This window comes from Chinchilla lanigera, unplaced genomic scaffold, assembly GCF_000276665.1.
Source record: "Chinchilla lanigera isolate Chin_1 unplaced genomic scaffold, ChiLan1.0 scaffold00161, whole genome shotgun sequence".
NCBI classification, from domain to species: Eukaryota; Metazoa; Chordata; class Mammalia; order Rodentia; family Chinchillidae; genus Chinchilla; species Chinchilla lanigera.
In genome coordinates this window covers 1,385,381-1,399,386 of record NW_004955562.1, presented here as the reverse complement: position 1 = coordinate 1,399,386, position 14,006 = coordinate 1,385,381, and the positions used below count along the sequence as shown (strand labels likewise).

General features: G+C 38.0%; 1 protein-coding gene and 1 pseudogene across 1 annotated transcript in view; one reads left to right on the top strand and one right to left on the bottom strand.

Annotated features, from left to right (window-relative positions):
- Uprt (uracil phosphoribosyltransferase (FUR1) homolog (S. cerevisiae)) overlaps nt 1-13,770 on the bottom strand; it is a 29,661-nt gene extending 15,891 nt beyond the window's left edge. The window contains exons 1-3 of the mRNA XM_005413091.1: nt 13,725-13,770; nt 13,137-13,558; nt 2,443-2,485 (exon numbers count right to left, since the gene is read on the bottom strand). Coding sequence (XP_005413148.1) covers nt 2,443-2,485; nt 13,137-13,522 — 429 coding nt within the window. The 5' untranslated portion in view covers nt 13,523-13,558; nt 13,725-13,770. The remainder of the gene's footprint in view (nt 1-2,442; nt 2,486-13,136; nt 13,559-13,724) is intronic.
- Nucleotides 558-7,108, top strand: LOC106147452 (annotated as a pseudogene).
- Nucleotides 13,771-14,006: the final 236 nt, after the last annotated feature.

Below are 14,006 nucleotides of genomic sequence, written 5' to 3'. Positions count from 1 at the left end.
TTTTTTTGGTTTTTCTCCGGTACCGGGAACCGAACTCACGACCTTGCGCTTGCCAGGCAGGCGCTTTTGCCGCTGAGCTAAATCCCCAGCCCCTGGGCCAGTACTTTTTCAGCCCGCAGAATCACAGAGAGGAACAAGAAAACTCACGAATGCTACACCCATGTGCACACTCCCCTCTAGCCACCACCTTCTGTTGAGACTTATGCTTTTTTAATGAAGTTACAAGGTAAAAGAGGATTCTTTCCTTTGAAGAACATGACCTCTCCCTCCTTATAACATTCTTCCAAAAAATCTTGTCTCCTGCCCCACCCGCTGCAACCCTGGGATAGAAATTAGGATGTGCAAGTCTTACTAAAGAGCATAAAACCAGAGGAAGAATAACTAAAATATAAAGAGGGTAGGGGAGCATATCTCAGTGGTAGGTGCATGCTTAAAACACACAATGCCCTGGGTTCAATCCCCAAAGTCTATCAATAAATAAACAAGTAAATAAATAAAACAAACTCAAGGATCTGAAGTCCAGGGAAGCCAACCATGACAAATTCAGGATAGAATCAATGTCCACTCTAATGAGATCCTCCTCATGCTATAGGAGAAATCCTTAACAATAGAAACATAAATAGTTAGAATCCCTATGAAAACCACAGCAGACTGTCCTCCAGCCTCTAATTAGGTCCTTCAAAGCCAACTACAGACAACAGAGAAGCCCAAATTACCAGCCCTTCACATAAACTATGCAATAGGTCCTTACCTCATTCAACTAAGATATAACATCTGCCATTTCAGGGAAGCACTTTACATTAACTACAAACTTAGCTCCTACTTCCTATAGAAATGAACACATGTGCCCAGCACAGTGGTGCATACCTGCAGTGTCCACTACTCGAGAGACTGAGGCAAAAGGACTGCTTTAGCCCAGGAGTTTGAGGCCAGCCTGGGCAACAAACCAAGATGCTGTCTCAAATAAAAAAGAAGAAATAGAAAAAGAAAAACAGAATACAAGGAAAGCAAAGGAAAGAAAGGAATAATTTTCTACCAATGAACACAAAGACCCCTGATCTCTCCACATCAGCTATTAAGACACAAATATCTTCCTCCTCAGATCCGCCCTTTCAGTTTGAGAAAAGCTCAAAAGACAGAACGAACTATTGCCCCAGGAATGCCAACCACATTTATCTTGGTGTTATCCAAATACTATTACTACCTCTGAAAGCTCAAATAACTAAATATAATTCGTCTCTGGACCAAGAATAGTTAAAGCCAAAAGCAGAACAGTAGTTGTCTATTCTTGGAAAAGAGTCTTCAGGAAAAATGTCACTGAAAATTTTCATGCCTTTTTACATTTTTCCTTTAATAATCTACTTTCCATCTGATTAGAACTGTGAGGTTCAAAAGCCATATTTATTTCTTTCCCAAACTAAGTTCAGATAAAAGTATTTAGATTGTAAATTCCACAAGATGAAGGACTATAAAACAAACTCAAGGATCTGAAGTCCACAGAAGCCAATCATAACAAATTCAGGATAGAATTAATGTCCACTATAATGGGATCCTTATGCTGTAGGAGAAGCCCTTAACAATAGAAACATAAATATCTACATTTGTGACTGTTTTATCACCTTGCTCCCAACACAGCTTAGCACAGCCTAGCCTAGACCAGTGTGCATTTTGTGAATGGAAGAAAACAGATAACTACAGCAGACAATGTGTCAACTTCATTCAAGGCACTGAGCACACTTATATAACACAGTGGTTACTCTGAAGACAAAGCAATTTGGCCTGAGATCCTCTTAGACGACATCAGCTAAACAGAATTGGGCTTGCTCAATCCTTTATACGGAGTTCCTGAAGAATATGTAAATGGTCCAACTTAGTATTTCATGTGTGAGGATAATAAAGAACAGAGACAAAATAAATGCTGCTTCCTTGTAAACTATAAAATATGTATTAGTTTTTGTGAATTAGCTACATAGAAAGATAACTACTTGGCGTTCTTACATCTTTGGTTTTCTTCTAATGTGCTTTATTTTACTGCCCTAAAAGAGGCAGTAAAATGAAGGCATTTAAGAGTTGCTGAAAGGGCTGGGGATAGAGCTCAGCAGCACAGTATAGAAAATGCAAGGTCCTGAGTTTGATTCCCCATGCCAAAAAAAAAAAAAAAAAAAAAAAAAACAAAGGGAGAGTTACTGAAAACCATATTACCAAGATCCATCTGAGAGCTAGTAGTACCTGACAACTGCAGAAAATGAGCTCATGGGGAATGCTTTGAGGTGAAAGGAAATGAAGCAGAGTTTTAACGCAACAGTAGGAAAGGCTTCAGAAGGCCAGCAAGATGATCGTTACGCCCCACTATGCTCTAAAACAGTAACAAAAAACCCTTGGCCCATCATGATTATATCACCAGGTATAATAATGAAATGAAAATGGAAAGCCTCCACCTACCAAACGATCCGCAGAAAACATGAAGTCCCCTCTACTGGCTGTCCTAAAAAAAAACAGTACAAGTTTTAGTCTGAATTTGAGCTTTAAGGTAAAATATTACATAATACATATAGTAACACTGATGTCAAACCCTATTACAAATTAAAAACTTAAATGCTTATGTATACAGACTATTACTGAGACAAAATATTTTTTAATAGGGTATAGGTACCAAAATAAGATAAGTTGATAAATATTACTGAAAAGTGTTTGCTTGATATCAACATTAGGGATAGGAGTTGAAAAGATCATATAATCCCCCACTGAGCTGCTGGAATACATGTTACTCAATCAGGAAATGAGCAAAGTTCCCACAGATATGGCAGCATGCTCACAGTTCAAATTCAGAGGAAATTTTACAGAAGAAAACCAGGTTCTCCCCACTCTCCCGCTCAATCTACTTTGATCTAAACCCTATATTATAGAGATAAATAACCCATATTCTTTTTCTCTAATCCTATACAATAAAAAAATTTTAAAAATTACAATGGTAAAAATACATAAGTACTTTTGCCACTGCTCTCAAGAACGTTTAACCTAATTTTCAAGATCTATTTCTCAAATTACTTATGATTTGTTCCTTTTGCCTGTTTTCCAAACTTTTTCTTTATTCCCTAGATCTTTCTGCCATTTTCCTATACATTTCCTTCTGTTTAATACCTTCATATCCTGAAGTACACAAAAAATGATAATCCAAGGTTCAATCTACCCACAAGCTGTTAACAAGCCAAAAGAGAAAAGCTAAATGACTAATGTTCTGTTTGTATGTAAAAATCTAGTAGCATTCCTACTCCTTCTCCCATGCAGGTTAAATGGTCTGACTGAATGGATGATTTAGAGTTTATGTACTTAAAAATCTCCACCTGCCTATCCAAAATGTACCTAAAGTATTCCTCAAAGCAGCATCAAAATGGCATATGCAAACACATCATCTCAGTATACCATTAATTGACGCTCTTTTTTTCCAAGATGCATTCGCTTTCCCTGACATGAGAAAGCAACAAAATATTCCTAATACAAATGTCATCAGGCTTCTTAGAGTAACCATAGTTCTATCTTGCTACAGATTTTAACCCTAAAATATGGAACATATTTAAGCAAAAGGAAGAAAATAGGTCTATATTTTTCTTTGTAAGTATTCCCCACAAAACTAACTACACAGTTATACACACAAACAATATATTTAAAATAAGATCTATTTCATGTAATGTGGTTTTCAACGGAGACTATTCTATCAGAATTCATTTCTATAACTAATCTTCACAACATACTTGGCAAGGAAGTAAAAAACAACAAACTACTAAAATCACTGAAGCCAGCATATGTTATTGGCCCCTTCGTCAAAAATCACATGGCTAAAGGTGCTTGCAGTTGTTTCTTCATCCTCTATTCTACTTTATTATTCAACAGTCTGTTTTCATCCCAGCACCATGCTGTTTTTCTTACTGTAGTTTTCAAGTATAATTTGAAATCTGGGATTGTAATGCTTCTTGCTTTGCTCTTTCAGGATTGCTTCTGCTATTCTGGGTCTTTTCTGGTTCCATATAAACTTGTGAATTGTTTTTTTCTAGTTCTGTAAAAAATGTTGATGGTATTTTGATGGAATTGAGTTAAACCTACGCATCATTTTTATAATATGGCCATTTTGAGAATATTAGTTCTGTTTAAAATGTCTTTCCATCTTCTAATGTCCTCTTCAATCTCATTTTTCAGAGCACCACAGTTTTCATTATAAAGGTCTCGCACTTTCTTGATTAAATTAATTCCTAGGCACTTAATTTTTTTGAAGCTATTGCAAATGTGATTCTTTTCCTAATTTCCTTCTTGGTGGGTTCACAGTGGTGTATGGCAATGCTATTGATTTTCATGTGTTGATTTTATATTCTGTCATTTTGCTGAATTCAACAGTACTAAGAATCTTCTGATAGAGTTTTTGGGTAGTGTCTGTAAAAGATGATGCCATCTGCAAATAAGGATAGATTTTTTTCCTTTCCTCTTAACCCTTTTATTTTTTCCATGTGCCTGACCACTATGACTGAAGTCTCAAGTGTAATATTTAATAAATGGTGCTGATAAAACTGGTTATCCTTGTGCAGAAGAATGAATTTACATCCATATCTCTCACCATGTAGTAAAACCAAATCTAAATGGACCAATTGACCTACATATGAATATAGCAACATTAAATCTTCTGGATGAAAAAATTAGTAACACTCGTAGAGATATAGGCATAGTCAAGGACTTCCTAAAAGGAACCCTTAACTGTACAAGATACAGTACCAAGAATCAAAACATGGGATTAAACCAAATTAAAAAGCTTCTGCACCAAAAGGAAAAAAACAGAGTAAGAAACAACCAATAAAATGGGGAATATATTTGCCAGACACTCCTTGGGCAGACAGCTAATATCTAGAACAGTGATGGTAAACCTTGTAGAGCTTTCAATAACCAATAATAGTCAGCTGTGGCATGTACGCCACAGGTTTGCCACCACTCATACAGAACATGCAAAGAAGTCAAAAAACTTAGAGCCACCAATAAAAGACCCAGTGAAAAAATAGGCAATTGAAATGAATAGACAATTCTCATAAGAAGTACAAATGGCCAATAAGTACATGAAAAAAAATGGTTGGCATCACTGGCAATTAGAAAAATCAAATCAAAACAACCTTGATATTCTATCTTACTCTAGCAAGAAGACCTAGCATCAAGAACACAAAAACACAACAAATGTTGGCAAGGTTGTGGGGCAAAAAGGAAGCCTGCTACATTGTTGGTAATCCCCATGTAGATTCCTCAAAAAACTAAAAACAGAAATTCAACTTGACCCAGCTATACCTCTTCTATGTATATTCCTGGAAGAGTAAAACCATCATATTACAGTCACACATTACACCCATGTTTATCACACTGCTATTCAGAATAGCTAAATTACAGGAGGAGCTTATATGCTCATCAGCAGATGAATGGATATACAACGGAGTACTACTGAATCATAAAGAATGATAAGTTTGAGTCACTCATATTTGAATGGCTGAAACTTGAAACTATAATGCTACATGAAATAAATCAGACATAGAAGGTTAAATATTCTGTGGTGTCTCTAACACAAGAAACCTCCAGTGTAAATAATATAAAGGTGAAATAAAAGAGAGATGGTAGAAAACAGGAAGGACTCTGTATAGATGTAAAAGGAATCTGGAAAGTGGGAGAGGGAGGTAAAGGGATAGTAAAAATGATTAATATGTAATTTGTACATGTATCAATTCCCCAAGAAAAATGTAATTATTATGTATCAGAAACACATACTAATAAAAAGTGCTGAAGCCTATTGTTCTCTCTGCTAAACCTCCACAAATCTGTCTAGGCATCACATAGTTTTTTCAATAGGGAAGAAAAGTCTAGATTTATATTAAAGAAATATCTTATGATATCGAAGCAGGTCACAGGTTTTTCTGTGGTGAGCATTTTGGTTTTGTACAGCTGAAGGGAAAGGTTCTGAGACTCTTCCAATCTTAGGGTGGTAGCAGATAGGCTCTATAGCTTGGTTCTGTTTATTGTGTGGAATCCCTGGCTTACCCTATACCCAAATCAGAAGGCAGGTAAATCATCACACATGAGAGACCAGCCATTCTCCCAGAGGCAGTGGCCCAGCCTGAGCACAACATAATCATCTGTGGTATTTGTAAAACTACAGATAGTCCAGTTACATGCAAGACTGAGCACACAACCTCCAAGGAGGAGAGCCAAGAACGAGTGTTTAAGAAAAAAAACCACTCCTCTAGCAATTCCAAGGCAAAACTTTGGTTAAGAACATTACATTACTCTAGTTGGGCCCTGGGGTTGCATGTGGGATGGTACCCAGCTGCCAGGTGAAAGTATTGTGTTTTGCAAAAAGTGCTGAAATAGTGGGAGCTCATGCAGAGACCATATCTCTACAAGAAATAAAAGTGTTGCAGCTGTAGAGATAGAAACTCAACAGCTCGGATTGGCTGACATTAATAATCAGGTGATATTTGCTGTCCATCAAGAGTATGCAAGCTGGGAGGTCAGCTCCTCCACTTCAGCCAGGAGATGAAATTGCCATTATTCCTCCCATTAGTGGAGGATAATGCTTTACATCCGTGTAGGAAAAATATCGGTGAAGTTGAAGAGAAATCTAAAGACATAATAAAATGCACTGCTGAGAAACTTTCAGTAGATGAAGTCTCACAGTTGGTGATTCTCCAATGTGTGGTGCAGTGCCCTTATTTGTAGGAACTACAAAAAACAACTTTGAAGGGAAAAATCACTAGTTTAGAACATGAACCATATATACCAGTGGTGGAAAATGAATCAGACAAAATTATAGTGACATTAGGCAGAAATGACCAGTAAAACAAATAGCAGTGTTCCATAGATTTGGCTTGGTTCCAGCGTCAGAAACAAGCATAGTTATTGCTGTGTCCTAAGTCCACAGGGCCACATTTCTAGCAGCTGTGAGCTATGCCACTGACACTTTAAAAGCCGAAGCACACATATGGAAAAAGGAAAAATTCGTCAAGAATCTTGACGATCACGGAAAAGAAGTAAAGAATGTTTTTGGGCAACCAGTGATTAATCACATATTTTAGAGCATTAAATCTTAAATTTGGCAAATTTTCATTATTGATCATCTTTTGATTTTTCTTCTACAGAAAAGATAGGTTAGTGAGGCACAGTCTCTTAGATTTTACCAGTGGGTCAAACAGGAGAAAAAGAAGGCAAAATATATGGTTCTGGAGGGTAAGGGTCTAGGAACTAGAGATGAAGAAGAAATGAGATAATTTAAATGTGAGGAAAGATAACTGTGGTCAGCACACACTTCCATGACTAATTTCTAATTATAACTCAACTCTAACATTAAAGTGTGGCCCCTCCTCAGTAACTTTAACTGTTTCAGAGAGACCTCTTTGCCCCCCAACCTCCAGTACATAAATAGTGTTATTAGCAGGGATATCTTATGCAATTTCTGGCACAACTGGAAATTCACTATCAGACAATTTTGATATTGTATGTTATATATTTTCAGAACTTACATATTTAAAAAATAAACTAAGTCCATGATTTAGAAAGCTTAAAAATAGTATTCTTCTGTTTTAAAAAATTTAGTGATAAATCTAAAATATGGAGATTTCTAATATTTTAGAGTCTGACTGGCCCCTCATACTTTTCATATTTTATTAGTTATTAATCCATGTACAAATCAGCATAAAATTGTTAAGAAACTAACAACAACACGCTTTACGCTAAAATGTTAATGTTTAAAATATACATACAACTGTTAAAGGAAATTATATTAAGGAAATTAATATTAGAGAAATTATATGATTTCTAAAGTACTTGAGAGTATTCTTCTGGATACTTATGCAAAATTATCATTACTGAAGACATTGAATAATTTTTGTAAGATTTTTATACTATATGATAGTTTTTGGTTGATCAGCCTATATACTCCCTTGACAGATTTGAGTAAATAAGTCTCATACTTTTAAAAAATGTTATCAGCCTATTGAAGTCTACTTGACAAATGTTCAAAGGGAAAAGTGCATTTGTTATACTCAGATTTTGCTGGATTCAATATATAAAGAAGGCAGAAAGGAAAGGATACATAGTTTAATCCATTTCAACAACCACCACCAAAAAAACCCCTCAAAACCAAAGAATCAAAAGGAAATTAAGGAGTCATTTCATTTTGCTAGTTCACAAGTGACCCACGTATGCATAGCTGAGTAAATTACCTGTTCATTCAGTATTAGACTACTGCACTGTCACAGAGAAGAAATAATTTCCTCAGAATTTAATAATACAGTCTATGTTTCAAATATTGTACTCCTCAAAAAGTCATTTTAAACCTCTAGTACTTGTTCTCAATCTTTCCTGCAGTCCAGCTGGATCAATTCCAATTTCTCCATGTCAAAGTCAATTCATAAAGCAATTCTTCCACTAACTAGATGGATGCTAAGGGTCAGGAACAATAAAACAAACAACATGTACTCCAGTTGCTACTATTAGCAGACAACTACGTATGCCAGAAAGAGAACATGGTAATCAGTGATATTTTCCAAAACTAGATGTGTGTAAATATATTTCATCTTACCATAGGAACCCCCTATAGAGGCTGCAACAGGACTTCTTGGTGTGGGAGGATAACAATCTTTTGCAGATAAAAGACAGAAGAGACAGCCTCCGCTAATGAATTTAGTTAACAAAAAACACTATCCCTAGTTTACATAAGCATCATAAATTGTAGTAGCAGGGCTGATGTATGGCTTAGTGGTAGAGTGCTTGCTTAACATGTGCAAGGTCTAGTTTCAATCCCCAGTACCATATACAAAAAGTGGTGGTACTTTCTGTACTACATCGAAGCAGAATAAAAATTATCTAGGATCTGTCAGTGTTGGTTTTCAAAATAAGAATGTGAGTTCCATTTTTAGTCAAATTCCTTTAACTGTCCTAAGAAGTATGCACAAATCCAAACTTGAAGGGCTGAACTGCCTTAAATCTGCAAAACTCTTCACAGTTTCTAAAAAATGTTCACTGACAGTAACTCATTTTAGCCTCCCAGGAGCACCATGAGGCAGTACCAACAACTTCATTTTACAAGTGATAAAGCTAAAGTACAGAAATTATAAATATCTGGCCTAAGATTGCTCTTCTGGATCCTACCAAATGTAGAATAAAACAAAAGACTCCACTTATATCCAGGTTTACTGTATAATTCAGGTTTTTTTAGTAATGAAGAATAATGAGGCATACACAGATATTCCCACATATAAATATTGAATGTCATGCTCTCTGCAAGTTCTATAGTAACGGTTCTTAACCTACACATTATTATAACCATTTGTGAAATCTAATAAAAGGATCCTCACCCCATAAAAGAGAACATAAGCAAATATCTATAGCAGCATTATTCATAGTATCCAAAGAATGAAAACCACCCACAAATTGGAGTATTTCCATATAACACTATTCAGCCCTAAAATGGAATGATATATTGATAAAACATGGGTGAACCCTGAAAACATTACATTAAAAAAAGCAGTCACAAAAGGATCACATATTGTATGATTCCTTTTATTTGAAACATTCATAATAACAAATATCACGTGAGTTCATCTCATAGAAGTTGAGTGTAGAACAGTGGTTAGTAGAGGAGGGGAAGAGTAGCAGGGAGGAAAGAATTAGGGTAGAGCAATGGGTACTAAGTTATAGTTACATAGGAGTGAGTTCTGAATATGCATTGCACTGGAGGGTAATTATAGATTACAACAATGTACTATATATTTCAAAAAGATAGAGGAAAAGATTTTGAAAGTTTTCATCATGAAATGATCAACGTTGGAAGAGATAAATATGATTAACCTGATTTAAACATTATGTAATAGGGCCGGAGATATAGCTCAGTAGCACAGCACCTGCCTGGCAAGTACAAGGTCCTGAGTTCAATTCCCCATACCACCCCCCAAAAAAACTATGCAATATATATGTGTATTCAATATTACATGGTACCTATTAATTGGTGCAATTTTATGTTTTATTTATCTGTTAAAAATAAATTTAAAGCAGCCTATATGTCCATGAACAGATATATGGAGAAAGAAAATGTGCTGTTCAACACAATTGAGTACTACTCTCAATAAAGAATAAACTTGAATCATTTGTAAGAAAATCGATGCACCCTGAGAACATAATGTTAAGTAAAATAAATCAGACACACAAGCTTAAATATCACATAATTTCATTTACACGAGAAATCCAAAATACAAATAAAGATCAAATTATGAGATAGATAATAAGAGGTAGGGAGCTAGAGCTTTTACAAATGGGAAGGGGATCAAGAGATGAAGGGGGCAGGGAGGGGAAAGAAAGGGGATGAAAAAAAGAATTGAGATGTGTTATATACACGTACGTACCAGCCCCCCACAAGGAATGTAACCATTATGTAATACAAGCACGTACTAATTAAAAAACTGGAGAAAAATAAAATATTTTCATGGTTAATTCAAAAACTAACTTTTAAAAGGGAAATATCCAAATAGGAAAATCAATAGGGACAACAAAGTAGAGTGGTTATTCTCCCGGGTTTTGGGAAGGTCAGAGGGAAATGGGGCATGACTGCTAATGGGTAGATTTCTTATTGGAGTGATGAAAATGTTTTGAAACTGACTGTGATATGTGGTGGTACACAGCCAGTGTGTACCAATACCCAAATTCTCTGGTATATGAATTATACCTCAATGAAGATTTTTGTTTTGTGGTACTAGGAGTTGAACCTAGGGCCTTTCCACTGAGCTATATTACCAGCCCTTTCAATTTTTTTTTTTTTTTTGAGACAAGGTCTCTCAAGTTGCTAAGTTGCCCATGTTGGGCTAGACCTCGGGAACCTCCTTCCTGCCTTAGCCTCCTAGACTGCTGAGACTACAGTCATGCATCACCACGCTTGGCTTAAGATATTAAACCACTAAAAACATACATACAGATAAAATTTTCCAGGTACCTTCTGGAGGCTCACTAAGGCCCTGAAACTCATCTACTGGAACAGTGGAGTCCAAGACTCAAGGTTAGTTAACTCTTGCTCTACAGAAATAAGAATCATCAATCCTATTTTGTTTCACAAATATTTGATTTTAGCTGTTCACATCACCACTACCAAACAAGCCTAAGTTTCATACTTCTACAAATCACTGTTTCATGTATTTATTACATCACATGACCACAGAAGTTTTCCACACTGATTCATTGTAAACAGTTAAATGGTATAGATTCATACTTAAAACATGATTTTTAAGGGCTATACAGAATCTTTAGTAATTGAGCATCTATTACCTGCAAGGCATGGTTGAAATTCAAAGATGTAGTAGATTCTGCCTTCAAAGAGCCTAAAACCTAATAGGCAAGATAAGATCAACACACAAGTATCAATATAGAAAATAGAAGCTTAATTTTGCATTAAAAAGGCCACTGAAGATCAGCCAGGAATGATTAAAAGGAACTTTCTTGGCAAAGGTGCATGTTTAAAACTGTGTTTAACCTTGAAAAATAGGGAGAGCCGGGTGTGGTGGCACAAGCCTGTAATCCCATCTCTGTGGAGGCTGATGCAGGAGGATCCTTGCAAGTTTTGAGGCCGGCCGGGGCTACAAAGTGAGTTTAAGGCCAGCCTGAACTGCATGCACAGTGAAACCTTGTCTCAAAAAGACAAAACAAAAAGAAAAAAGAAAAATAGGGAGGATCTGAACATGAATAGGGAGGATATAGGGGATTCCACATAAGAGCAGGAGCAAGGACCTTTCAGAATAGTTCCTGGGAGTGCTGGGCGTGATGGCACATGCTTGTAATCTCCGCACTCAGGAGGCTGAGGCAGGTGGACCGTTGCAAGTTCGAGACCAGCCTGGGCTACAAAGTGAGCTCCAGGCCAGCCTGAACTGCATAGTGAGACCCTCTCTCAAAAAGACAAAAAAAAAAACAGCATAGTTCCTGGGAACCATGAGGAGGGGGCTAAATATCAAAGTAAGAGTTCAAGACTAAATAAAGTAGCAAATAAGGTAGGCTCTGAGACGTCAGAAGGCTGCTGTGAAAAAGAAAAACTACAGGTGAGGAAACAAATTAGAAGCCTATTATAATAGTATGAAGAAAAATTACTAGAATCTGATTTAGAGAGTGGCATTCTGTCACACAGTACCCATCTTTATTAAGGTATGCCTCACCACTGAAAATTGGGGTGTTCTGACATGCTGCAGCTACTCACTTAAAGTGCAGCCAGTAGAAATGAGGTGCAAAGGTGCACATCCATAGTCCCAACTACTTGGGAAGCTGACAGAAATGTCACTTGAGCCCAGGAGTTGGATTCTAGCCTGGTCAACACAGCAAGACCCCTTCTCAAAAAGGAGAGAAAAGTGCAATCAAATAATTAAAAAAAAAAAAAAAACAGCTGCAGCTCATTATGGTACATACTTCCCCCATCTGACATGGATTTTCAAAAAGCAATTTCAAAACAGCATTTTAACATGAAGTTCAGGCTACAAGGGTTTGTGAGATGAGCCGGGGCGAAAGGCTCCTTCACCTCTGCTATCTATGTTCTGTAAGTTTACAGTAAAGCAATCGGTAAGAATTGGGTTATATGCTTTCATGTGATCAGGTAAATTTGAAATCCTACATCTCAAACAAAATGACATTTTTGCAGTAGCAAATAGTGAAGGGTCAGAGGGGCAGTGCAGTACAACAGCATCTCCTTGAAACTACAGTATTTTTATCTGTGAACCTGTGGTGTTTCCTGGTAATGCAAAGTCATAGGTAGTAACCATTTTGGGGTATAAATTTCCCACGTAGACAAGCATAAGGGCGTTTACCTCCTAGGAATGGCTGAGGATTCGTCATTGCTCACACAGACAAACAGGCCTGGAGAGACCAGGTCTACCTAGCAAATTAGAAACTAGGAAAGGGTTGGAAGTGCGTGTCACATGATCCCCCTGGAACATATTCCTCAAAGAAAAGGCCCTGCCCTAATCTCTCCAAAGATCATTTCCTCAAGGGCAAGAACACTACTCCGTAGGTTTTTTATTTCCAATCCCCCACCCACCCCTGGCAGACCTTTCTCTGTGCAGCCTTCCTTTCCCCTTCTGCTCTTGACTTACTTGTCCCGGATGATGGTCTGCAGCTCTCGGATCTGATCATTCATAGGCAGAAGTTTCAGCTGCGACCCTATCTGTTGGGATACTTCACAGTCTCCTGGGTGGGAGTCGCCAGCAGGCGCTTCATAGCTGCTACTGTTACAAATATCGCTGCCGCTCTCAGAGTTAAGGCTTGTGGTGCCACAGGCCTGAGAATCACACTCAGCCGGCACGCTAGAATAGGCGTGCACAGTGAGGAGAGTCAGTTTAGCCACAGCAGCGCTATTTCCCCCGGTAAGATCCGGGATCGGATCTCCAGGTCGCAGCAGCTCGGGACTTGGGGTTGAAGCAGAGTTCACTTGCTGGTTGTGACAAGGCATGGAGTCTGGATGCTGTAACTCCGTGGCCATACACCAGGTTCCAGGCTGTCCCTGTGCTACCGCACCCTGAGAATAAGGGAGAATGGGGATTAAGGACTGATGCTTGCGTGCTTTCTCAGCCTCCTCGTCCTCTCCTCTTCCCCTCCTTCCCCCTTCTTCCCCTTCCTCTCCTTTCTCTCCCCGTCCCCCTCCTCCCCCTCCTCCAAATCTGTAACCCCGGGTGCCCTCTCACCCTCAGGCCGACGATGGTTCCCTTTCTCAAGCTTTGTCTAACACCCACTCACACCATACGTACTGCTTGCGTAAACACCCTATTGGCCGTTCTCTCTGCCACTCTTCAGCAGGCTGCTTGTTAACTGTTTGAGTCCACCCCCGCTGCCTGTATTCCTACACGTAGCCTGGAGGACCCAGTTGCTGGGGCGCGGGGGAGGGGGGCTTCTGCCTTGGGCTCTTTGGGTGATCGGTAGAGCCAGGAGCAGCTGAGAGTATGTTACATACCTAGAGCCTATGTTTT